At 46.7% G+C, this 27,234-nt stretch overlaps 1 protein-coding gene across 2 annotated transcripts in view; it reads right to left on the bottom strand.

Annotated features, from left to right (window-relative positions):
* The window catches only part of Slc13a4 (solute carrier family 13 member 4), a 42,104-nt gene extending 15,934 nt beyond the window's left edge, over positions 1–26,170 (bottom strand). The window contains exons 1-8 of one of the 2 annotated variants that reach the window (XM_026398558.2): positions 26,072–26,170; positions 20,816–20,944; positions 7,694–7,830; positions 5,537–5,709; positions 5,069–5,120; positions 3,003–3,007; positions 2,575–2,606; positions 1,479–1,556 (exon numbers count right to left, since the gene is read on the bottom strand). In XM_026398558.2, the coding sequence (XP_026254343.2) occupies positions 1,479–1,556; positions 2,575–2,606; positions 3,003–3,007; positions 5,069–5,120; positions 5,537–5,709; positions 7,694–7,830; positions 20,816–20,944; positions 26,072–26,170 (705 nt within the window). Of the gene's footprint in view, positions 1–1,478; positions 1,557–2,574; positions 2,615–3,002; positions 3,008–5,068; positions 5,121–5,536; positions 5,710–7,693; positions 7,831–20,815; positions 20,945–26,071 lie in introns of both variants that reach the window. The other variant, XM_026398557.2, reaches the window with a different exon arrangement.
* Between the last annotated feature and the right edge of the window lie 1,064 nt (positions 26,171–27,234).

Below are 27,234 nucleotides of genomic sequence, written 5' to 3'. Positions count from 1 at the left end.
ATATATATATATATATATATATATATATATATATATCACTTTGGATATATATCCAAGGAAAGTTAAGCAAGGAGTGAGGTGACCAGATTTATAGTGGTCACTTAGATCACTTCCTGATATTTAATGATCGGTAAGCTATTATGATTTTATGTTTATTAATGTTATGAATACCGAGAGCATGCTTGTGGCTTTTTTTTTGTTCGTTTGAACTCCAGTAAAGCTAGTTGCTTTCCACATTGTGTTAGAACCAACAGAAGACGGTTATTCAGTGTGGAGTAGAGTGATAGTCCTGATGAAAACCTAGCTTCCGTGGGACGAGGGTTGAAGTGTGGGCCTCCTCCCTGTCTGCCTCACTCTTTCCTCTCTACCTTCTCCACCCCACCTTGCCTATAAGCCTCATCCTTGCCATGGTCCTCTCAGGCTCTGCTTGGGCCAGATAAGGGATTTTCAGGTCACAGAGGTGATCTCTGGTTTCAAGTGCACTAAAGAAGGAAGAGTCTCCTCCCTGCTCAACACTTGGTCACCCTCCCTGATTCTTCATGAGACTCGGAGAAGCCTGGTGAAGATGTCAGCAGGTCAGGTTATAAGAAAACCAGTGGGGAAGAGGCTGCCTTGCCATGTTTCTCATGGCCCTTAACCATTGCCCCCTCCTCCAAGGGGAGCCACAGGGAGGCTGGGCCCTTCCAAACCTCTGAAAGACTCACTGGTTATCAGAGCTGGAAGGCCCACTTAGATTCTTCAGTTCAGGGAGTTTGCATGATGATATATTACACATAAACCCAATTTATCAAACATAAAAGTAGCATTTCATTGGCATAGATTGATTTGGTAACAGTCAGGGACACCTGGATTTGAATCAAGATGCTGCTCTCTCAAGCTCTCAGGCCTTGGGTTATGATTTCATCATTCTGTCTCATTTGCAAAAACGTGGAGTTCAAAATCACTGCTTCACTGAGCCAAGACTGGGGAGAAAATGCTTGGTACATAATCAGTACATCATAAATGGTGGCAGTTATTTATGATGATGATGGATGTTAACTAATCAAGGCTGTTTTGATGATCACAAAAATTTGAAATCAAGGTAGTGACAGTAGCCATTTTTTACTAGTTTTAACATTCATTTGGTTTCTACAATTCATTTGTGGTATAGAACCAGGAAAGCCCTTACTTGTGCAGAAAAACAGTTGCTTTAGTATCTCAGGATACTAAAACAAAGTATTTGCAGTGTCCCTGAAGCACCTTTGAGGCATAGTTTGAGCACCTTTGGTCTTGACTAACCATCAGCATTTGCATTTGGGAAGCCTGGGCCCAGGTAGTGGGAGGCCTTGATGGAGCCATGTGGACCTTCACTGTCATGGTGCACAAAGGCCAGACATTGGTGATAGCTCATGAGCCTGACCCCTTCACAGTCCCAGGACAAGTGCCATGGGGGAGCTCCAGGCATTGTGGGTAGGAAATAGAAGGTGGGATTCTGTTACCTGGGATGGCTGCTTCTTGTCTTGGTGTTGGTTTGCTGTTCTGAGGGGGTTGGTGATCGTGGGCACACCATTCAGGTTCTGTTGGGACAAAAACCATCACACTATTAGGAAGAGGACGTGGTGAGGCAAATGCCTGAAGAAGTATTCCTAGCCATCCCAGGGTCCCCCCATACCCCGGCACCATGGGAATTGGAGACCAGATGTCAGGGAGGACGTGCACCTCACCAGGCCCATCTCCAGCCATCTTCACAGCTTCCCATCCCGCCAGCATCAGGCACCCCATGTGAAGAGGCTTTCACGACCTGGCAGACATGGCTGTGTCCTTCAGGAGAGCCTGTCTTTCTGGGACTTCATTAGCTAACGAAGAACTTCTTAGAATTTATATCTTCATACTTGCATCATTTTGTTTTTTATTTTTATTTATTTATTTATATTTTTAGAATTTTTTAACAGAAAGAAAAAAATTAAATCCCACCACAAGAAGTCCATAGTTTTATCAGCCATTTGTGCTCCTCATGAACATCCATAAAATCTTCATGAACATCCATAAAACTGGCTTTTGGGGGTAGGGGCTGAGTTTGAGCAGCAGTGTACAAGTAAGCATTGCTCTCCTCTATAAATGTACTCCTTTATGTAACAGGATGTTATGAATGGAAGCCCCTCAGAAAAATCCTAAGGTTGAATTATTGGCTCTTGAAATCTGGATGGTTTTCATGGGTTTCCATGAAAATTTTAAGCTAGGGCTAGGTTGTGGCTCAGTGGTAGCGTGCTGTCTAGCACTTATGAGGCACTAGGTTCAATTCTCAGCACTACATTAAAAAAAAAGGTATTGTGTCCAAACTAAAAATAATTTTTTTTAAATGGTTAAACTATATTTTATGTGGCTAAACCCAGTACTCAAGGCTGGGGCTTGGACTATCCAGGACTTTGCCACAAGCTTGACTGGCTCTTATATCTAACCTGTGTGACAACCTTTTTACCCTTATGTCCCTGGAGGCTGCTGGGATACAGGATAAGTTGACAGGTTCTTGATGCCTAAGTTACCTTGAGGGACCTTCAAGTAATCTCAAAGCACAGAAAAAACACAAGGCCATACCTTGTTTTGCATCAGAGAAGTGAAGTCTGCAGCTGACGTGCTAGAAAGAAGCAAATGGAAACCATAGTGGGCCATATTTCATTATACAGGAGTTCTCTTCCCCATGTCGGGGTTTGATGTGAGGGACTTGACTGTGGACTCCAGTTTTCTAGCTGAATCGTCCTTGCCTTCTGAGATGCTGCAGGGGTACTGTAAGATTCGTGCAGCCAGAGCCTGCTTCCCCCCGAGGGCAGAGGCAGTGTGCTTTCTTTGGAGTAACACTAACATTAGTAGAGTTATGAACATGCAGTGCTTGTCAGGTGCGAAGCACTTCACTGAAGACATTATTCCTTGTGACACCGTTAGTCCTCACAACAGATCCTTGGCACAGGTGTCACTACCTGCATTTGCATCACTACTTAGCACTGGGATGTGAGTGGTGTAAAGACAGCTCCTAATCCCCTGTCACCTAATTTTTCTCTCCTCTTAAGACAGAAGCCTCTCCTTGTCTCACAGGGAGCCTGCGCCCTGACCACGTCCTTACTGGCTGACTTGGGAAAGGCCACTATCTAAAAGGAGAGATTTGTGGTATGTTTATTCAGGAGCTGGGAGGGCCTGGCTGTATTCAGGGAAAAGCAAGTGAGAATGAGAAGATGGGGGAAGATTTCTGATCACACTGCACATACTGAGTCCCCCATGGGAACTGCGGATCTGCCAGCCTTTGCCGGAACACAGAGGAAGATGAGAACCATCAGAATTACTGACTCTCTCAGTTTGTGAGGACAGTGGGTGCCACCACCTCACCCACTGTGAAGCCAGATGAGAACACTGGGCACACACATGCAGGACATGATGTCCTGCGCCACCACCCATCTCAGGCTCTCACAGGGAAGGAGAGGAGGTGACGGAGGTTTGGAATGATGCGTTCTTTGGAAAACGTGCCATTGTGTTTCCCTCCCTTCTCCCTAAACTGGCTGATGAGGGCAGGCAAGGACTTCTTTAGACCTCAGGGGAGGCGCTGCCGTGCGAGAAGACTGCCAAACAGCCTTAGCATCCACAGCACAGAGCATGCTAGGAGAGGTCAAATTGAGCTTTCACTTTGGAATTTGGGGACACAATTGTACATGGAAAAAGCAAACAAGTCGGTGCAAAAGGGCAGAGAGGCCAGACTGAGGAGAAAAGATCCACCTTCACTAGAGCAGTCTGAGCTCTCAGTTCTACAGGGCAGCCTGCTGCTGAATCCTTTGGGAGCAGGGACATATGGAAGGAAGCTGGGCAGGTGCCCGCTGGAGAAGGCAGAGGCAGCCCAAGAACCAAGGGGCTGCGGGGGAGTGAGTGAACCAAGGAGGGGAGCAGTGGTCATCCAGCAGCAGTCCAGGCTCAAGGGGATGAACTCCTGAAGGTGGGAGCCCCACAGTGAAAGAGGAAGGTGTGAATCTCAGAGAGGGCATCAACACCAGGCTGCCCTGGCTCCAGCCCAGACCCTTTGTGCCTGCACCCTTCAGCCTCTGCCCCAGCCCAGGAGAAGTCAGAAGCAGGAGAGTGACAGGGAGCAGGGGAGGAGTGGGGAGGAGAAGATCAACTCCCTCCCCAACTGGCTTTCTGCAGGCTGGGCCTGGACACAAGGGGCGGGGGGTGGGGGAGCTGTGGACCAGAGACTGTAGTTTTGATAAGAATCTGACTAGACTGCTGAGCATCTGAAAATGAGATCACTGTATCTAAAAGCCAGAAGAGGGAAATGGTGGGGGAGGGAAAGCCAATGGGCTATGATTGAGGCAGTGGAAGAGAAAAACGAAACCATTTTCTGATGGTATCCTCTGTCATCTATCCCATTATGCTAATTTCACACAATGTGAGATTTTGATTTTTTTATGAAAAGAGCAAATTACAAAGCCCAGTTCCCTTACAAATCCAGATTTTAAATGTGTAATATTTGTCACAGAATACCTTAAAGACGACATTTTCATACAGCATTTTCAAAAGAAATAAGTTGTTAATGGATCTATTTCCCATAAATGTTTGGCTAAATTTTTCCTTTCCCACATTTCCTTTTCTACCATTATAGGGCTGTGTCACCAACTGGCTCCTAATCCCCTGTCACCTGATTTTTCTCTGCCATATCTAAGACCAAATCTAGTAAGACTATATCTAATATTTATAAAATGCTCTGTGATTCTCCAAGAATCTCTAGCAACATGTCTTGTATGTTTTTCCATTAAAAAATATTCTTCTAAGAGGACATCAATTTAGATGAAATTGTACCTGGTGGCTGGATTGACAGTTCCTATATCCACTCAGATTCAGTATTGGTCTTTCTATTTCTTCTCCAACACTGCAGTATTCTGGGGTTAAAGGAATTGCCCTAAAGATCTTGGCGAGGGACTCTGAGGGATGGAGAGAAGATGGTGAACTTGGCCCAGACATCTAAAAGAGCTATTTATAGTCGCATCTTTCCTGACCTCTCCAGTGGGAAACACACTGGGGAGGTGTCTGGGGAGAGGACAGTCATACTCACTCTTCATTGACAAAGATGAGTTCCAGAGATGGTTGGTTGTTTACATCGAGACCTACAGGGGCAAAGAAATGTGAGAAATGAGATGTGGTGCTGAGCTGACACCTGGGTGGAAGAGCAGCCAGGGATCGGGCTGGGCAGGGGGTGTTCTGGGTGACGATCCCCCTTCTCTCTGCTCTGATACAGTGGAGCTCATAGACAGAGACAAGGCCCTCGGCTTTGTATAACTCCTGAGCATCTTGGGGGAAAGAGCAGAGGGGGATGCCCATAAGTGAAGGAGGAAGGAAGAGCTGGGGGTGGGGATCAAGAAAGCTCCAGGTTATAAGAGCTGGTGTGGAAGAGAGGGAAAATGGGAATGAGCGGGTTATGGGGACAGGCACCAAGATGGGCAATATCACGAGAGAAGACCGGCAGGGCACCCAGGGGGGAGGTTGGGGGAGCAGAGAGGAGATGAACTCCAGCAAACTGTACTGATGGGCTCGGCCTCTTCGGTGCTGGAGTTGCCCGCCACGAGCTGCTCCTCCTCAGCACTGACCAGCTCCTGCAGCACGGCCTCCACGATGGGCATCACCATGGCCGTGGTGGAGGTGTTGGAGAGCCACATGGACAGCAGCGTGGTGCAGCACATGAAGCAGAGCAGCAGCCTGGAAGGCAGGGTGGCCGGCAGGGCGTTAGCAGAGTGCCCATCTCCCGGGCCAACGGCGGATCCCACTGAACCCTCCTGGGGCCTCCTCCCTACCTGACAGCGTTGGTCTAGAATCTGTAGCCGGCTTTTACCCACCGGGCCATTCAGCTTTGTACTCCTAGTGCTTGGCACTGAATGAGCCTTAATTTCATTATTTGTCACATGAATGAATCACACTTCATGGGCTAGTGACCTTAGCCAGGAAAAAGCCCTTACTTAAGCAGAGAATAGCTCTGGTAGAAGGTCACAGGGTGTGGACCTACTGTTTGCTCTTCTCTCCGTGTGGATATTATGTGGAGCTTAGCAGTGTGTTTCCTGTGTATAAGGGAATTCTTGTTCTGTTTCTGGTGGTGCTGGGCATTGAGCCCAGGGGTGCTTTACCATTGAGCTGCACCCCCAGCTCTTTATATATACAGGGTCTCAATAACTTGCCAAGGCTGCCCTTGAATTTAGAATTCTCCTCCTCAGCCTCCTGAGTTGCTGGGATTACAAATGTGTACCTGGCAAGGGAAATCTTCTGCCCTTGTAGCCAGCAATTCTGAGTACCATTGTATTTCCTACTTTGCAGCCAAGTCACCATAGTTGTTACTAAATAGAGACTAATGTTAGGGGCTCACAGTCTGCCCACTACACATCCCACTGTCAACATGCCAAAAGTGTGGCCCCAAAGTCATAGCAGTGTTCCATACCACTGTGTGAACTCTTTCATCTGGTATCTAAAACAGTCAACACTTGGAGGAAAACACTAACGAAGATAACCTTCAAATGCTTTCTCTTTGACTTTGAAACACTGTGCAATGTGCCTGCATAGACATGTTTCCATAAGAAAAGCCACCCCCAATATCACCTGTGTTTGCGATTTTAGGTGGAATCATTGACTTCACACAATTTCGGGACAGTACACTTGTCATGTGATTGTGACGAAGCAGGGGCCTGTCCTGGGGGTGCTCTGTTTAGGCTGACAGCAACGTGAGTTTTTCTGGCCTGCACATGCCTTGGCAACTGGGTGGAGACTGAGCAGGGTGGGAATGTGCTAGGTGATGTGGTATGAGGGAAGAGTGGAAACACAAGTGGACAAAAATTCTTGAAGACATTACACAGAGGTTTCCCAAAGCCACAGAGTCCCACCATGATGTGGGGGAACAGTGCCATGGGCCTAGGAGATGGAATGTAGGGACAAGATAGCTGGGGAGGGGCAGTTAGCAGCCCCAGTTGATGATCTAGGAGACAGGAGCTTATGTGTAGGCAAAGCCTATGTGCCTAAGGGACTGATTTTGAAAAGTAATACTATAAATGATCTATTTCTATGCCCACTCCCAAGAGTCAGTACACCTTCCATGACATGTAATAGTTGTAAACCAGAAGAAGCACGAAGGGCTGACACAAGAAGGTGCCCAGGGCAGCAGGAGGGAGGCTTCCCCAAAGCATCAACCACGACATTCCCATGCATGCCCCCAGGGGCCAGTCTCTCCCACGTGGCCTTCTTGACACAGTGGAAAGAGGAGGCAGCTGAGAGCTTCGTCAATGCAACATGTCTAACGTGTCTGCTCTGAAGCCATGACAAAAACTGCTGGGCGGATGGGAGAAAACATCCACAGTTCCTTAAATGACAGAGAGGACGCCCACTTCCTCCTCCAGCCTGCTCCCTGACAGACACGAGAAAGGTTGGCCCCTGTGTTACCTAATGAGCCCCTTGTATGTTTTAACCCGCTGCCTTTGCAGTCTAGGTTACCAGGTAAGTTTTCTGGGTTCTGCTGACGGTGACCCCAGGGTCACTGATTCAAATCTATATTCCACGGCCACAAGGAACTCTCATTGTTAGGGGATGGGAGCCCCACAACTCTAGTATTACCCCACCCCCATGAATAGAACGACAGGCTACCACGAATGTCCCACTGCGACCTGACAGGCTGGATGTACTGTCTGTCCCGAGTGCGACTCACATGCCCGGCTTGGCTCCGGCCATCAAGACCATGCGCAGGGCGATTCTCTTGTGCAGGTTCCACTTCTCCACGGCGGCCGCCACGCAGATGACACCCACCAGCAGCAGAGTGGTGTTCTTGAAATACTCGGCTGCCACCTGTGGGGAGACCCAGGCAGGTCAGCTACTCTCCCAGCACCAAGGCCTGGCCAGCGGGGAGATCAGGTAGTGCCCCAACCCCTTCATAGGCAGAGGCTGGCAAAGAGACAGCAGGGAGGGGAGCGGCATCAAAAAGCTTTTCTTGTGGTGCTGGGGGTTGAACCCAGGGCCTTGTGCAAGTTGGGCAAGTGCTCTACCACTGAGCTACACCACCAGCTGAGATAGCTGATTACTTTAGAACAGTATCTGCCCAGCGCCTACCAGGCAGGCTCTGTGTGAGCACTTTACAAAGATGATTTCATTTAACCCATCCGATAAACCCATGGGTAGATATTGACCTCACGGGCACTTGGCCACAGAGCCACATCCCCAGCCCTATTTTGAATTATTTAGAGACAGGGTCTCACTGAGTTGCTTAGAGCCTCACTTTGTTGAGGCTTACTGCCTCATTCTCCTGAGCTGCTGGGATTACAGGCATGTGCCACCACACCCAGCTTTCCAACTTTTTAAAACATAATATTTGTATTTAAATTTGATGTGAATATGATTTTAAAGAATAAACACATGTATAATTTTATATCACTCTTTAAAATTATTAAAATAAACTTAGGTTTATATTCAAATCTCATGTTTAATGTTTTTAAAAATATTCAGAAAATTATTTTCTTATTTATAGGAAAAAGAATACATGCTCAGTATGGAAAACCTCAAAATATAGAAAAATTATTCTACTTTTGTTAATAACTTAGTATTTTCCCCTCAATTTTTTTCCCTATGGCTATGTAGATGCATAAATGGATTTTCACATTATGAGAGGTATACACATTGCCCTTTTTTCCCATTTAATATTATATCCTAATCATTTTCTTTATTTTTTTCCTGATCATTTTCTTAATATTTAAATTTATGGGAAAGTTCGTTTTAATGGCAACATAATTTACCACGGAATTTATTTGGTCATTCTCCTTTTGTTGACTATTTAGATTTATCTTCATTTGTGCTACGATGGAGCAAAGAATGATCTTCTGACATTATTACCCTATGTACAAATATGACTACACAATCAGTGGGATTTTACATCATGTACAACCAGAAGAATGAGAAATTATACTCCATTTATGTATGATGTGTCATAGTGCACTCTACTGTCATGTATAACTAATTAGAATTTAAAATATTTAAAAAAAAGAATGATCTTCTGCATAAAATATCCTTCTGTAAATGTGATCGTTTCTCCTGGATAGACTCCCCCCTGCCCTTCAGTACTGGTGATTGTCCTCAGGGCTTTGGGCATGCTGGGCAAGTGCTCGACCACTGAGCTACATCTCCAGCACCCTCTTTTTTATATATATTTTTACTAGTTTTGATGAACTTTTAAATTTTATTTATTTATTTGTATGTGGTGCTGAAAATTGAACCCAGTGCCTCACACATGCAAGGCAAGCGCTCTACTACTGAGCCACAACTCCAGCCCCTCCAGCCCTTTTTATTTCTTATTTTGAGGCAGGGTCTTGCTGAGTTGCCAAGGCAGGCTTAGAACTTGTGATTCTCCTGCCTCAGCCTCCCAAGTTGTTGGGATTAGAGGCATGCACCACCATGCCCACTAGGAGTTATTGAAGGTGTTTTTATAATTTGCCTTAATTTTTTGTATATACATTTTAATGAATAAGAGAAAGCATTGCCAAATAAGGAAGAAAATTATAGATGATAAAAAGGGAAGAAAAGAAACAGCTCCCTATGGACCTTAGTTCCACACTCCATAGGGCACTTGGGGCAACATTTGAATTGTTGTTTTGTACTTGTTCTGTTGTTTGGTCACTTTTTTTTTTTTAATTTCTTACTTTTCAACTCAGTTTTGCACTGCTAATGCCTAAGGACCTTTCTTTATCCCTTTCTCTCTCTCTCTCTCTCTCTCTCTCTCTCTCTCTCTCTCTCTCTCTCTGGTACTGGAGATTAAATCCAGGGGCGCTGGGCCACATACCAGCCCTATTTTGTATTTTATTTAGAGACAGGGTCTCTCTGAGTTGCTGAGACCCTTTGCTGAGGCTGGCTTTGTACTCATGATCCTCCTGCCTCAGCCTCTGGAGCCACTGGGATTACAGGCTTGAGCAACCACTGCGGGGGCCTTTTCTTTATCTCTTAACACTTTCTATCCCAAAGTAGATACTCAGTAAATATTTCACATACGCGAGAATTGCTCCTAGCTGGAAGAAACATGACAGACATTGAAAGAAAAATATATAGAAAAATTAAACTTCTAATTTAAAATTCCTCTTAAAGGGAGAAAACAAAAAATTTAACTACAGGAAAGATAAAAATGGAACAAAAGAAGGAAACGAAACATTGTAAAATATGTGACCAATATTTGCATAATCATACCAGTATTACATTTTAATGATTGAATTTACAAAAACTGATATAACTATATTGGGGGGTGGAGGAGAGGCAGCAGAGGATGTAAAAGAACCAAATTGTCATCTGTCCTCACAGGAAGTCAACTGAAAATGTCTAAAAATGACGATTCAAGAACTAGTGCAACAATATCATATAGGAATATGGAGCTTAATGACAGAGAAGCAGGTAACAAAGTTGAAAGATCCTTAGTCTGAAGGCAGAGTGGGGCTTGAAGGGGGATCAAGAGGGGAAAGGGCAGAGACTTTATTATTCAGCTTTTAGGCTTCGTGCATGTAACACTTTGATAACATCAAAGCCATAATAAAGTCAGGCTGCTCCATTTCTCCCTCTCTCTTTTGCCCCATGGAAATTTCATTGCGTTTGGTTGATGAGATCTGTGCAATGGGAACATCTGTCCTCTTTGCGACCATGTCCTGGGAGAGGAGTTCTCTGCGTCTGGCTAACCTAGATCTTGTCTCCAGGCTTATTCCTCAGCTGACTATGGTCGCAGTTTCCCTCTCAGGCTTGCAGGAGGCATCTCTGCGCCAAGAGGGCTTTACTGTCTCTCTGCAGAGGAGGGAACCCACAGCAGGAGCCAGACAATGTAGTTCTTGGAGATGGCTCCTCCATCATGAGGTTGTCTGCTCTGAAGCTATTGAAGTCAATGAGACCAGAATTACTTTCTTAGGGGACTGATGACAAAATTTAGTTTCCTCCCTCCTTGGCACATATCATTCATTCCAGGACACCAGTTTATCTGTGATGGCCTTTTAGGAGGCTCAGTACCTAACAGCAGGTGTGGCTGTTTCCTGTGGATTCTGCTCAAAGGGAAAGGAAGGCACAGACAGGTGGAGATCTGGGTGCCAGGCACCCTGCAGTTTGCATTCACTTCCTCCTTTGAGATCTACCACAGCCCTTTGAGGCTGGTGTCTGATTTACAGATAAGGAAGCTCAGAGAGGTGAAGGAACATTTCCAAGGTCACAGTGCAGGGGTGGAGGTAGGATATCAATCCAGGTCTGTCTGAATCCAAAGCCACCTAGACAATCTGGAAACTGGTTGGGACCAGAATTTCCTTGGTCAGCAGACTGCATTGACACCTATTTCTTATCTTCCATAATTGCTGTCCTGAGGCTGGCCCTAAATGCCCAGGGCTGGGCTAAATAAGGCCCAATTTCAGTGAGATATTGGCTCTGTGCTGTTTTCTCTTTGGGCGTTTGGTGGGTGAGAGTCTATTCATATGCCTTTCTTGCTCTCTGGTGTTACCATGTGCTTGGGAGATGCAGCCTGGCACTCAGGCTGCAGTTTGTGATTATAAAGTTAGCATAGTCCAGTGGGAAAAGCAAGGACTGCAGAGCCAGCCAAGTCTTGGCTGTGTAAGCCTAGGCATGTTATTCAACCTCTCTGGGCTTCAATTTTCTTATTAAAAAAGAAAAAGGTTATGGGAGGCCCTACTTTGTAAGGTTGTCACAAACATTAAGAGACCCAGCTAACATGGCCTGCCATGTAGACAGCCAGGATTTCTAGAGACTCTTCCTGTTATTAAGTGCTTCACACAAGGGCTGATTTGGTCTGAGGCCATTAGCACACAGTGGGCTCAGAGCAAAGCCACAGGGCTGCCTTTTCACTTTTATAAATTAAAATCCCGCTCAGTGGTGTTGTTTGTTAGTTTTCTAGCCCATTGATTTTTCTCTCACAATAAAACCTTGCTTATTTAGAACCCCCCGGGGAACACCAGAGTCCCAGGATTGCTGAGGATTATCTTAATCATTTTCTGAAATGTTCTGCCTCCTTCCTGCCTTTATTAACAGAGCCCGGGCATTCTCCAGCCTCTTGCCAGCCCTCTGAGATGGCACCCTCAGCCAGCAACTCCACGCTGCTGTGCTTTCGCCGAGCTACCCGTCCAGGCTGCTGCTGTGCCAAGCCCCACATGTGCATTTTATGCTTTTCTGGGTCCTCTACTTAGGCTGCTGCAGCTGTTGCCAGGATCCTTGCGATTAGCAGCCCTTTCCCCACTTGTAATATCCTATGACTGATATTCTGTGACTCAGAAGCCAGATAACAGAGGATGCTTGAGTTGTGTGTGAAGAGAAGTTGGGTTCTAAAGGGGTGCTCCTCCCGGGAGTCAAGTGCAGGGTTTCGTGACATTAGGGTTTGCACCTTGGTTGCTTTTTCCACCTTTCTTCTCTGTGGTTTTCTCAATGTGCCACGTCATTGAACTTGGAGAGCACAGGTGTAGCTGGGCTGTGTTTTATAAAAGATGGGTTCACGGAGGCCACCTTGGAAAGGTGTGCAGAGTACAGCAATGAGGAGCTCCAGCCCTGGGGCAGGAGGATGGCGACCCACTGGTGAGTTGTAGGCCACTGGACAAGCTAATGAACCTCTGGACCCTGTCACTGCAACCTTGTAAGTGCCAATGGCAATGCTACACAGTTCACTGGATCTGTCATGAAGCGGGCCTTAAATAAGAAAGTGCCCGCGGGTTCTTAGAACAGTGCTTGGTGCATCTGAAGTGCTCGATAAATGTTACCATTAAGGGAGTAAAAAGAGATCAAAGCTGGAGGCTGAGGGTGGGGTTAGGAATCAGCTCCAGCGCATGAGCAAAGGAAGGGAAAGAGAAGGACATGATGTCAGAGGGAACAGCAGACCTAAGAGACAAAGATTTCTCCAAATTTTCTTAAGCAAAGAGTGACAGCTTTGAAAGAACTTTCTGACTCAGCCTATAATCACAGGTAAGAAAGGACAGAAAGCTGCCAAACGTGGTCTGCTAACTATCTGGTCCCGTGTTAAGGAACTGCAAATGACATCAGTTAGTGATGAACTACTTTGGGCACAGTATTCTTTATTTCTCTCTAGATACAGAAATCTCCTTTCATCTACAGTTTTGTTTTCTGTGGTTGTAGTTACCCAAGGCCAATTCTGGACAGAAAATATTAAATGAAAAGTTCCAGAAACAAATAATTCACAAGTTTTAAATTGAACGTTATTCTCCGTAGCGCAATGAAATCTCAATCTGCTGGGGACATAGATGAATCATCCCCTCACCCAGCATATCCACTGTATATACACTACCCTCCCATTATCATTTAGTAGTCATCACAGTTATCAGATTCACTGTCATGGTATCATAGTGCTTGGGTTCATATAACCCTTATTTTACTTCATAATGGCTCCAAAGCCCAGAGTAGAGATGTGAAGGAGGCATCACGACATAAAATATGGATGTGAAGATACTGCAGAGCACATAAGAAGAAACTATGTATAGGGTTCTGTACTACCAGTGGTTTCAAGTCTCCATCTTGAAACATCTGGAAAAGGGGGGACTACAGATATTATGTTTTTTATCTTTCAAAAGAGTTTTGGAAATGGGAGGCAGGTTGAGCATAGTGGCAGATGCCTGTAATCCTAGTAGTTTGGGAGGCTGAGGCAAGAGGATCACCAGTTCAAAGTCAGTCTCCACAACTTAGTGAGGCCCTAAGCAACTCAGTAGACCCTGTTTCAAAAGAAAAAATAAAAAGGACTGGGGATGTGGCTCACTGGTTCAGCACCTCTGGGTACAATCCCTGATATCCCCCAAAATGAAAATAAAACAGGAATTTGTGGTTCTATTCCTAAAAGTTTGATAATGGAAATCTGGATGTTTACCTCAGCTTACTGTCTTGTTCACTGATTGTCTGATCATCCTTCTTGGGACTGTCCCACAGAGGTGTGACAGAGACAGACCAGTTCTTCCCAGTTGGCACTTTCGTACTCATAATAGTCTGAAATTGCCATAAATCCCCAGAGGGTAGGAATTTCTATTACTCTCGTTTTTCAGATGAGTAAACAGCAGTCAATCGAGCTGCAGAACTTGCTCAAGACTGGTCGGAGACAATGCTAGATTTGAACTCAGTTCTATCTTGCTGTGAACTTGGATCCTGACCCTCCCTGCATTTCCACCATACTTACTCACGGTGGAGGTGGGAATCCCTCCCCCTACTCGGAGCCAGAGAGCAGCAGGTTGTGTATGTGACTGTATCCACTCTCCTGACACGGGTGTTTGGTGGCACTGGGTGGGTTGCCTCAGAAATGCAGTGAATTGCCCACACACAGTGGCTTGAGAGGCTGGGCAAGTTCAAGGCCAGCCTCATCAACTCAGTGAGCCCCTAAGCAACTTAGTGAGACCCAAAATAAAAATAAAAAAACAAAAGGGCTGGGGATGTGGCTCAGTGATTAAGCACCTCTGGGTTCAATCCCTGGTTAAAACAAAAACAAAATAGAAACAGAAAAGAAAAGAAATCCAGTGAATTGTGGGCACCTTCTTCAAAAGGTGCGTGTCTAGCCCTCAGGAGCCTCGTGGGGAGGCAACACACATAGTTTTGGTTCCTCTGAACAATTGTGTGATGGAACCCTCTAGATCTCAGGAGTGAGCAGCAATAATGAAAGCCTGGGCCAGCTCCCTCTTAGCCCTGTTGAGGCCAGGGGCCCCTATTGCTGCACTCCAGTTAGTGCCCAAGCAATGCCCCGAAGCCAGCCTTCTCTGTCTCTCTGCCTTTCCCTGGGGACAGGCAGGCAGGCCACTTCTGCTGGGGAAGTGCCAGCCTGGGCTCAGACACCCTTTCCATCCGGCCTCTTGCATTGCCAAGAAGGAGGTTTTCAAGCCACACCCACTGCCTCAGGAAACTTCAGGGGCTGCTGTGGAGAAGAAAGAGTAAGAGGGAAAGGTCCAAGTAGCTGGCTCTCTAGGCCCCCATTCCCAAATTGAGTAAAATTTTTATTCCATCTGTTTTATATATTGAGTTTCCTAAGATTTGGTTTAAAGAAAAGGTGTTGCTTTGCAACAAACATTCTTTGCAAACCCTGCTTTCAAGAATCGAAAGCAGAGAGATCCAGATGGGTGCCCACCTGATCCTGAAGCCACTTAGCCCCAGCATGGCTGCAGAAACTGGTTCACACCTGCTACTCTGCCCCAGTTTCTGCTTTGGGACTGTGTGAACTGCCCAGATGTGCCCAGATGTGGGGAGGCTGAGGCAGGAGCTGGGTTCTGAGCCCAGGGGTGAAGGTCTGGTCTAGTCTGAGGAAGTTGTTTCTCCCATGGAAACATGGACTTGGTCTCAAGGATGGTAGGTTCCTACTTAAGGCCCCAGGCATGCAGCTCAGCCCAGGGCTGTGAGGATGATGGGCAGGCTGGGCTCAGGCAGGTGTCGGCCTCATGCATAGCCTACATATCCAAAGGGCCTGCATGCAAGAGGAGGATTAGCCTTCATGGGGAGCAGAGGCCAGAAAGGCAGGGTCAAGAGTGGAGTAGGAAAAGCCTCCAAGTTTAAACAAATAGAGAAAACCACAGACTAGGCAATGGGTGGGCAGCTAGTGGGTCAGGAAGATCAGGGGCCAACAGGGAAACAGATTCATGACATCAGACTCAAATGTCACTTGCTGCCGAGATGGTTTGCTATTCCAGTGGGAGCTGCCTCTGTTCCTCTCTTTTCCTGGCAGGAATTAGAAGCTAACCCAGAGGCTTGCAGTGCAGGGCCACTGATGTGGCTGGTGGACCGAGGGTGAGAGAGAGAGAGAGAGAGGGAGAGAGTGTTGAGAAGGGGCTAGAGAGAGACAGCACAAGGAGTTCCCGACCCTGATTTCCTGGACGGCGGTCCTGAGCCCCTGCCGACTTCTGGCCCCTACCCCCACCCGAGCCCTAGGGTGCCCACCTATGCACTCTTCTCCTATAGACTGTAGATATTAGCTAACTATATGGACATGGGTGTTGTGCCCAGGTTTTCAACATTGGGAGCAACACATTTAAAGGACTTTTGAGGCAGATATAATGATAATAATAAGAGTCACAAAGGAGTCAAACAAAAAACCAAACAAACAAACCTAAAATCCAGGACCAAGCTCTGTGTAGCAGCAGAGGGAAGTAGTGCCAGATGCCCACAAAAAGATCACAGAATTCTAAAGTCAAAGAGACACAGAGTTCAACCTATCTGCCAGGGCTCAAAGTCTGTCTGCAGTGTGCCTGGTGTGGTCATTTGGCTCCAACTTCCAGGGTCAGGAACATGAGGATGGAACACGGTAACTAACCCATTCCAGAGTTTTCCCTTATCCAGAATGGAGAGCAGTCTGTATGAGGCACTTTGACTTTGAGCCCAGGGATGAGCCATAGAAGCCACAAATCATGTCCCCTAAATCTTCTCTTCATTCCTCAGGGACTCAGGTTCCAGATTTTTTACCTCCTGGCCAACCACCTCTAGATGAGCTCTTTGTCCAGACTTTGATGATCTGGTCACATCATTTGTTAATTCAACAGGAGATTTGGGTATTTATTGCCTAGGGTCAAGACTGCAAGTTTGGGAGTCAAACAATCTTGAATTTAGTAGCTGTGTAGCCTCGGTAAGATACTTGACCTCTCTGAACTTTAGTCTCCTCCTCCGTAAAATAAAGATAAAAATAATAACTCCTTCATAGAAGATTAAATGATATTGTGCATGTAAATGACAACCCATAGGGGCTGGCGTATGGTAACTGCTCAAAGTTTTGGCAGTAACATCGTACTGATAGATGACTTATGGTAAACCTGTACTCAGCTAAAAGCCAAGGACCTTTTCACATCGGCTGCTAACATGTATCCTTATTAAACTTCATTTTGTCAGTTTCATCCAGGCAACATCGACTCTGTCACCATACCTCAGCCACCCCCATCCTGCTTAGCCACCTGTCAATCCTCTAATGTGCCAAGTCAAATTTCCTCTGAGCTCTCTCTGCAGCGGATGCCAACACGTCACTCAAGATTCTCTAGGTCAGCTATTCAGCATGCAGGCTCCTCAGCTCTGCTACCTTCTAGCCCACACTGCCTCCTTTGAGTGAGGATCTGTGGCCACCCCCTCCAAGAAACCTTGAAGGCTCCAAGGAAAAAGGTAATTTATATTTAACTACTTCCTTTTAAAAGAAATTATAAAACCCTTTAGAAAGATTTCACTCAAGAAGTGGCCAATTCAAAGTATGGGCACTTGAGCGTGTAACTACTGCAGAGCCTTCTGCATTTCCTACGTTTTCTATGCTTTTTTCTCTACTCGAATAGAAACTTCTGAAAGTCAGGAGCCTTTTTATTTTCTTCATTTCATATCTCCTCCCAGCACCTTCTATTGAAAGAAGGCACTTTAAGCTTTGCAAATGACTCTTAATTCCTGCTGGCTGACAAGCTAATACCATAAAAGGTAACAATTTTATGAACTGGTGATGGTTAAAGTTACGTGCCAACTTGGATGGGCTAGGGGGTGCCCAGGTGAAAGGTGGTTTCTGGGTGTAACTGTAGGGGTGCTTCTGGGTGAGACTGGAATGTCTGTCCTCAATGTGGATGGCATCATCCCATCCACTGAGGTGGGGGAGGAGGATTTGTCCCCTTTTCCCAGCTTCAGTGCTTGAGCTGGGACATCTCGTCTTATCTGCTCTTGGGCTGGGATTTACGCCATCAGCTCCCCAGGGTCTCAGGCCTTCAGTCCCACACTGATACCATGGGTTCCCCTGGGTGTCCAGCTTACAGATGGCAGGTCATGGATCTCTCAACCTCCACAACTGAGCAAGCCAATTCCTCCTGATGGATCAATCTCTAGCACTATCTACATCTGTATTTATCCTACTTCCTGTTGGTTCTGTCTCTCTGAAGAACCCTATAGCCCATGTCTAGCTTCAGAGGGTGGGAACATCAGAAGGGCCAGAAATGAGCTTAGAAAGTGCAGAGATTATGTTTTTCTTCATTTTTGTCATTCTTGGGTACCATCCCATCCCACTTCACACATGGCAGATACAGGACTCAGGAAGCAATTTTCAGAATGTTAAGTGAATAACACGAGGGACAAAAGCCACAGTCCCAGAGCCACACTGATCCTGTTCCCATGGGTTCATGTAGAGATGACACTAGTTACACACAATCAACAAACGCTGTGCTCAAGAACCTGAGCCAGGGCCATGCGGGTTGGCTCTGGGCTGCGGACGGGCTGTCAGACATCATAAATCCTGGGGTGTGTGGGAGGTGGTGAATCTTGGTGGAGAGAGCCCATGTCTATCAAAAGTTTATGTCTGAGTGTCTAATATGGACCATCTAAAAGTTAAAAACATCAAAAGGCTCAAAAGGAAGAGATTGATACTGAGATCTTTGGAAAGTCTTTACCGAAGAGAGTAATTGAGTAGGATTTTTAAAACTGAAGGAACTGGAGAAAACTTGCCAAAGTGGATACATGGCCCAAGTCATGGCAGGGGGTGGTCAAGCATGAGCTGGACTCCGGGCGTGACACACAGATGATGAGGGGACTCACAGCATTTCCCCAGGAGCCTTGGTGGCAGAGCAGGTATTTTCTGTCTGCAGTTAACTGGCCCACGCAATACTCTAGCCCGTGTCCTCTAACTTCCTGGCATTCCCCATTAATCTGAGCTAAGAAGGTCAGTTAAACAGACTATATTTGGACTAAGCTGCTCCCTGTAGCCCAACTGCTGAATATCATTGCTAGCCAAAGCCATTCATATCAAATAGATGGATTAGGATTTTTTTAATCTCAAATGATGAAACAGGCCCTCTCACCCCTCCAGCACTCAGCAGAGCAACACCTAATCCCTCAAGATGCTCTTTCTTTTCTCTGCAGAGTCCTGTTAACCCTGCCAACTGCTGCCCCCAGGACTCTGTCCTTTGGCCCTCTGACTGTGTAGAGGGGTGACCCTTGGATAGCTGTTGCCCAGCAACATCACGTTGCTGTAGGCTGACGGGGCTGCTGGAGGGGATTCCTACTGTGGGCAGCCCTTAGAGAAACAGAGACATCATCTACTTTAAGGCCAAGGCCAACCCTTGGCTTCGGGGCTGCCTGAAGAGAAAGACAAAGATTAATTCTCTTAATGAACAGTCGTCCCATTAGAATGTTACTTGGGATTCCGTTCTTTCTAAACTTCATTTTTACCCCTCTACCCTCTCCTTTCTCCCCTTACCCCCCTGAGGTTTTGGTTTCCGTTTAAAGGGAAACCTGCAGCACAAGTTTGTACACTTAAGAAAAGTCCTGGTTAAGGTCAAATTTTCCTTTAGGCATGCACAAAAACCCATCTTCCCTATTCTTTATTCTAGATAAGAAAGAAAAATTGGAGTCACTGGTGATGCTGGTCACGGACTAGCTTTAGATGGGTCCCCAGGATGTTAGGTTGTACACTCCAGAGACAAAGGAACTGCTGAGAGTTCGGGGATCCTATTCTTTTTGGAGAGCCTGATGCTCTGTTTACTCAATGCCACCAAAACCAAAAAGGAAAAAAAGAAACCCAAGGTCAAAGCAAACAGAAACTAGTCACTTGAGTTCATCTAGTAGAAATACAAAGCATTCATTTGCACTCCCCTAATTCTACCTTTGGGACTTTTAAGAAAGTTCTGTTAGCTAGGGTTCAGACATCCTCCCTCAAGCCACAGAGACTGAGAGGCCCAGGGTTCTAGGTAGTGATTCCATGGACTGATAACACCACGGAGTCCCACAGTGCTTTATGGAATGTCTTTCTTACGATACAGTGAACTCTGCAATCTAATAGGTGTAGGTTTGAATCCAGTTCTACTACTTCCTACTTTGTGATTTGAGGTAAGTTTCTCAGCTCCCTGAGCCTCTTCCCTCACATGTAGATTGGAAATATTAACATCTACCTCGTAGAGGCCCTGGGAGGGCCATAATAAATGCAGCACTTCTAGAATGTCGCCTAATTCTCTTAGCAATTCCAACCTTCACTCCCTCTCCTCTCCCTTCTCTGCTTCTGACTCGTCTCATTCCCACCTCTTCATCAGGATCGCTAAGCAGAGACCAGGGGCCCTAATGAGACAGCCCAAGTGGAACCAGATGTTCATGACTGAGGGCCAGCATCTGTTTTGCTCCTCTTCTGGCTGGTTCCCTTCTTCCTAGTTTGTGCTAGGCATAAACATTTGCCCTGACATTTGGCTACAACCTGATCTTAATGTTGATCACTTCTGCTTGAACTTTTGAGAATGCCACAGGAAGTGAACAGAGGGGCAGACTCTAGGCAGAGAGTGGGTAAAGAAAATCCACACGGTAATCTGGAGTTGGGGAGGAAGGAACAGAATTTTTTTTTCTTTTTGGGGGTGGGGTAGATAAGAGCATAGTTGGGACCCAGGGAATCATGGTAAGCCTCTCTGTCAACAAGCACTGATCAATCACCTAGTTTCTATGGGCTCAGCTTTCTGAATGAGATATATAACAGGTGGGGGAGGGGCTGATTCCTGCTTTGTGTGTGGCAACTAAAAATGGACAGCAAGAGGCTGGAAAAGATGAGCCACAGATGATTCACAGGTTCCCATCATACAGTTCCTAGGAGGTTTCAAATTGAAGATGCAACTGGAAGTGTCCAATCAAGGTATACTTCCTGAAAGAGGCAAGTTTTGAGCCAGTTTGAAAGACAAGGATGGGCTGGAAGGTGGGGAATTCCGGGTCTGGAATTGCAGGTGCAAAGGCAGTGTTCAGGGTGGTTCCAGGGGGTGAGAAAGCCCCTCCTCAAGTGCTCTATGAATCTCATTTTCCCTGGATCCCTCCCACACCAGCCCGGTAGGACCCAAGCCGAGGGCTGGATCACAAGTGGTCTAACCTCGCTGGATCGCAGAACTCCAAAGAACGGGTAGAGGAAGGCAGGCACTAGGGCTGCAGCTCCGAGAGGCACCGCCTCAGACACCCAGTACACAGCGGTCACGATCAAAACATAAGCACACGCAGCCTCCTGGAAGGGGAAGAAGAGGTGGTTAGTCACAGGGACAGTCACTGCCATCAAGCATCTGAATGAGACCAGGGCTAAGGTAGTAGGCACCTGGACTCCCCCCTGGGCACGAGGATTCAGCTCTGGGAGATGCAGAGGTGGACTTGGCAGTGGGTGTGGCAGATTTGTGATGAGACCCATTCTTTATGGGTGAAGTGAAGGCTGCTTCTTGGGGGGACCCATGCCTCAGATGTGATGAGCACAACAGCCACAGGACTGTCGAGACCTCACCCAGCTCTGCTGGTTCACAAAGCCGCAGAGGGCAGGGGTTGATATTAGGGTGGACATCCAGACCCAAGTGTCAAGGTGGAGTCTGATATTTTACTTGGGCTGGGACCTAACCTCCTGGGGTCAATTAGTCAGATACTGGAGCTTGTTGGGGGAGTTGAAGATGGGGTCCATATATGTTCCCATGTGAGCTCCGAGGTCAGCATCCTGAGTTCACAGGTGGAAGAGACTGGGGATGGGGTGGGGGCACTCGGACTGTGTCTGACTGAAGAGAAGCAGACCAGGAAGAGGTGAGATTTAGAAGTCACCCAAGAGCTGGCTTCTGTACTATGCTCGTGTTGCCCTGGAAACCTGAGTGTGTCTCAGAAATATGCCAGGGGACCAGCAAGGACTTGAATCCAGACCCCTTCTCCAGCCTCACCCAACCACAGTGGCCCTGCTTTTATTTGATTTATATGTTGGCATAACATGTAAAATTTTAAAAAATTACTAAAAAGCTTCATGGCTTTAAAAATGAATAAATAAACTTAAATTCCCCTACTTCGGTCTATTTGCCAAAACAAGTCAATTCAGTAGTAAACTTTTTTTTTTTTTTCCTTTTAATGGATAGGTCTTGGTATGCTGCCCTGGCTGATCTCAAGCTCCTGTCCTCAAGACATCCTTTCACCTCAGCTTCTGAGTAGCGGGGACCACAAGCAGGCACTACCACACCCATCTCAAGAGGCAAATTTTAATCCAATAAATTGTTAGGCAAGAGCTGGTTGGCTATTTTCCCTGTTTGATCTCAGGTTCTCTGGTGGTGTACCAGTATGGAGTGGGTGAACTCCTCCCTCAGGGGCTCTTTGAAGAGTTGCTAAGGAGCTGAAGGTTGCAGTCAGGGAGGGCAGGACGGGCCAGGGAGAATGGAGAACAGATTCTCATTTTGGACCAGGGAGAATGGAGAACTCCTAACTCAACCTTTCTCAACATTGGCTGTAACAACCTTTGGGACTGGATATTCTTTGTGTCCTGTGCAACATAAGATGTTGAACAGCATCTCTGGTTTCTACCCAGTACCCCCCAGTAGCATATTCCTAGTGTGACGACCAAACATGGTGCTCATTGCTTTCAGAATGACCCCACCTCCCACAGAGGGGCCATCTAGCTGGAAGGGGAGGTGGGGACATTTATCAGCCTTTCCTCCATCTCACTCACTGTGCCACCACAGGGTGCACAGGGTAAATAAGTATCAAATCCCACTTCTCCTTAACCTTGGCCTCTAGTAATGCTGATTGTCCCAGAGGCACTGATGAGTGTGTGGAGGAAGGCTGTGGCTTACTCTTGTGGGAGGTCATTGCCCAAGATCTTGGTAATGATAACATCACCAGGCTGCAGGCCTCAGAGGGCCGTTGTAGAGAAAATCCAAGTTGGTAGTGCATTTCTCAATTTTCACACTGTCCTAATCCATCAGGAATCAAGTCTGACCTGCCCTGGGTCTGGCTGCTGTTTCAGGAACCTGACAAATCTTGCTCTATTTTAGAGCCCTTGAGTTGAGAACAAGCTCTTCAAGCTTTTGCACGAAAGTTACAAAAATTCTCTGTAATCAGTCAGGGGTGGGGGGAGGGATTAAGTGGTTTGGCTGGGCAGGTTTGCTCCCTCCTGAGAGTCACAGATTCTGGGGTTGGCTTGGGGAGATGGGAACTGGGCCCAGGGATTGTTGACTGGAGCTCCTACTGAGATTTCCTCTGGGGCCAAAAGATCAGAGAGAAGATAAAAATTTTGGAAGTGCTGATAAGACAACAGAATCCATTGTGGGGGGGAAATGGCTCCATTTGGTAAAGAATGCAAATTAGAGAAATATCCTCTTTCCTGTAGACCTAAAACTACCTAAAGGAGCTCAATCCTGCTTATTCTCATCTCTTGTCTGGAAAAGAGACAAAGTGACAGGTCTTAATTCCAGGTGAAGATAGAGGAGCAGAATGTCTGTCCTTTACTGGGAAGTCTTGATCCTTCTCCTTATAGGCCCTAAGTTAAGGGAGAGAGGTGAAAGAGAGAGAGACAGAGGGGGAGAGAGAAAGAAGAAGAGGAAGAGGAGCAGCAACAGTAGAAGGGCGGACAGGAAGACTTTCTCAACTATGTGCCTTTTGATTTGAATTAGAGGATTTGGGCAAGCTGAGATAGACTCTCCAGCTTCTCTCTCTCTCTCTCTCTCTCTCTCTCTCTCTCTCTCTCTCTCTCTCCCTCTCTCTCTCTCTCTCCCTCTCTCTCTCTCTCCTCTCTCTATTTTTTGGTACCAGGGATTAAACCCAACAGCACTCAACCACATCCCCAGTCCTATTTTTTACATTTTATCTAGAGACAGGGTCTTGCTGAGTTGCTTAGAGCCCCACTAAGTTGCTGAGGTTGGCTTTGAACTTGTGATCCTGATGCCAGCCCAGTCTAAGCAAATCCAGCCAGGAGTTTTAAGGATAAGATATCAGAATCTGAAAGTTTGATGGGTCTGAAACATAGTATTGCAAATATCATTAGGATTTGGAGCCAGAGGAAGCCACCTTCACCCATCAGGATTAAGAACATTTTTATCTGGATTTTCCTTAGATCAGAAGAACGGATAAAAAATACCTTTAGAGGGTCTTTTCAGATATTGCTCACTTAGGTCACCCACAGCATCTACATCCAGGTCCTTTTTACCCCTGTCAGTCTTCTCAAAAGGCGCTTGGTAAGCCTGGATTCACACAGTCCAAGATACTCTGCAAAGTTCCATTCTAGAAGTCTGATGTCCCTGCACCTGGCCCATGTCTCGCAGATGGCTCAATTAATATTGGCTGGACTGGACTGCTCTATTAGCTGACAAGTCTCTTTTATCTCGCTAGGGAGAACACTCTGGACCACCAGGCCCATTTCAGTGCCAGCGGCTGGAAGGAATATGGAAGTTGGTGGGCTTTCAGGGAATGTCTTTAAGAAACAGTGTTGTCAATTCTATTTTGCTCCTTTAAAAAAAAAAAAAAAGAGTTCAAAATTGACATTTCTCCATGTAGAATGTTCCCTAACTTGCTACTTACTAACTCAGCCTCAGATCTGCCCCTTTTCCACCCCTATGGTATCCCACTCAAGGACGAGGCTTGAAATCTGTTCATTTGCTGTCTTAAATGACCAATGGGCCCTTTGTAAAATTTAGCTTAGGAAGTTGGGGTGCAAGTTTTACCCTACTGGGGACATGGAAAAATGGCTGAGTGATAGATGCCCCCTCTCGCTTCCTCCTCTCTTTTTTTCTGATATTGGGGATTGAACCCTGGGTCTTATGCATGCTGGGGAAGTATTCCACCATTGAGCGATAACCCCAGCATTGCCCTCTTCTTCTGTAATATGATAAACAGTCTGGACTCCTGTGTTAGAGAGATGGGCAAGAAAAAGGGGAAAGTCATTTTGATTCCTCCTAATGTGTAATGGTGGCTTGTCACTCTGAAGAACCATCAAAACTGTAGGCCCGGTGCTCCTGCCCAGGTCCCAGCCACTTCTCTTAATGGCAGCCCAGTGCAAGCAAATTCATCCAGGAGTTTTTAGCATGAAATATCAGAATCTAAAAGTCTGATGCAACAGCTGAAGGATGGGTACAAGACGTAGTCAGTGTTGGGCCCCTAATTTGTCACTCCTGTGGGCACTGGTTAAGGTCCCCAAAGATAGGGGTTGACTTAAAGGAAAGCAGGCCTCCCTAATAAGTGCTAGGGAGAAGAGGGTAATGTGTCTCTTGTTAGCATTCCCTGAAATCAACTTGACATTGAGTAAAAAATACCATGAAAAGAAAAGAAAAAAAAAATCAGGCCCATTTGGACAAAGTAGTCCAGGAAAAATGTCAGCAGTAATCACCGGCTGCTAATCCCAGCCCAGTGTTACTCGGCGTCTGCCTGGCATGCTGGGGTATTTATTTTACTAAAGACATAAGCCAGCTTGTTTTTAAGAACCATCCTAATCCCCTCTATTTAACTTTTTAACTTAATCTTGGTTACCAAGTTACTTAAGGAGCGCAGAGGGAGACACCCCACCCCCAATGATCAGAACCAGCCTGACTTAGCTTATTCTTCCTGAAATCTCAAGGCAGGTGACAGCTGGAGGAAGGGATAAAGCCACAGATAGAACAGAGGGGAAGAAGGAAAGGCAGAAAGCAAGAGGCCAGAGGCCAGCCAAATGCAGAGCCGATGCTGCTAAACAATGCTGGTTAAAAATTAAGTCACAGTCTAGGGTTTGGGGGCTCATATCATTTTATGTCTGTCTTTCAAGAGCACAGAGAGGGAAACACAGAGGCTAAAAATAACACAAGGGCCATATGCACCGACCAGGGCAACACATCAAGCTCTGTTTCTAACTTAAACTTTCTTCTCGAATGTTCCCAAGATTTTCAAATTCTGATAATCAGAGCCCCCTGTGATCTGACCACAGACCCGACACAGGCTCCACCATGCCCTCCTTCCCCATCCTTCTCTGGGTCATGACAGGTGGTCTCCCTGTGTCTCTAGTTGCTCTCACATAAAGATGGTCACAGGTTGACTCCTGATGAGTAACTGCTCACCAGTGTGTCCTTCTTATGGATCCATCGCCTGGTCCCCAGCTTTGTGCAACACACATTAGTCATTTCAGCCTCATCCCTCACTCTGTCCCCACTGAGCTGAATATCAGAGGGTTGGGGGTCTGGCACTGAGATGGAGGAGTGAATATGACAGTTTTTAGAAAGAAGTCATTTTGGACTCCTCTAGAAAATCATGTCCATTCCTTCAGTCCCACAATAACCCACTGTGGGTACTGCATAAGCACCCTACTGCCTCCCCATCTCCCTTCTTTGCCCTCCCACTGACTCCAGGCCCTGGAGAGGCACAGGTGGGTACTTACGCTGCTGGGGTGGAGGATGGGCAGAGGCAGCAGCAGCAGCGGAACGCAGACGACCAACAGCAGGTTCCTTGCTCCAAGAAGGCCCTGAAGAAGGCCCATGGTGGCCCTATCTCTTCTCCGCGCCCCTGGACCTGCTGTGCCCGGAGCGCCTTTGGTCCTCACTACGCACGGCATCTGTCCAGGAAGACTTCTTAAACCTTTCTTGGCTCCCAAGAGTCCTCTCTGGTCTTGGGGGCAGAAGAGGAGGGCTGTTCTACCCCCGTTCCCACCGAGGGCTGGGCTCCTGGCCTTGGCCTTAGGTGGGATTGATGAGCGTGGTCTTATGACCAGCGAGAAGGAACTGGGAGAGGATGATCAACGGGGGCATAGTGGGTTCCCTCTCCGCGTGGTTAGCAAGAGAGCAACCTCATTCTAGCCATCGGGAAAAGCCCTCTTATTAAACCCACACTTTGCTGCTGTTTGGCTTTGAAGAATCATTTAAAATCTTTAAAAAATAAAAATGCTAAGAGCATACTGTGCTCTCCGTCATTTCCCCTCCCTCTGATGGCCTGTTGGGGGAGTACCTCTCTCACCTCCTAGCTGGCTCGCTGTTGGTAAATTCTGGAAGCCCTTTCCCTTTAAAACAAGCACCTGAGTCTGTCAGAGGCCCATGCAGGCCTCAGATGGGGCTGCTGCTCTCTCCCAGGACCTGGCACCCTAACTCGTTTCCAACTTCTTTCCTTCAAATTGGTTTCCTACTTATAATTGGCCCTGAGCCTGGGCCTCCAAAGCAGGGGGGGGGGGGGGGAAATCCCCAAGACATTCCTTTTTTGTCACAGGACAAAAACCCTCTGGAGGCCCACCTTGAACTTTCATCCACCAATGGAAAGCCAGGACGGAGTAGTAGCTCCGCCCATTCTTCAAAGCCAATCAGCAGGTTGAAAAGAATGAGTCAGTATCTCTTCCAAAGGCAGTTTTTGATTGGTCACAGTAGGGGCCTGCTGAGTCTGCGGAACCTAGGCAGCAGGCGACGCTTATTTTTCCGTTTCTCAAACATCCTAGGGGCCCGAGTGGTGACCATCATGGTAAACATAATTCCACTTCCCCAAGCTCTGCTTTGATGTTTCTGGGCATGGGACACAGAGCTTTCCCTGGGAGGGCCACTTGCTGACCTGGTCCTCAGG

Source organism: Urocitellus parryii, chromosome 3 (assembly GCF_045843805.1).
Source record: "Urocitellus parryii isolate mUroPar1 chromosome 3, mUroPar1.hap1, whole genome shotgun sequence".
NCBI lineage: Eukaryota > Metazoa > Chordata > Mammalia > Rodentia > Sciuridae > Urocitellus > Urocitellus parryii.
The sequence above is the reverse complement of the archived record's forward strand: the minus strand, read 5'-3'. Positions and strand labels throughout refer to the sequence as shown.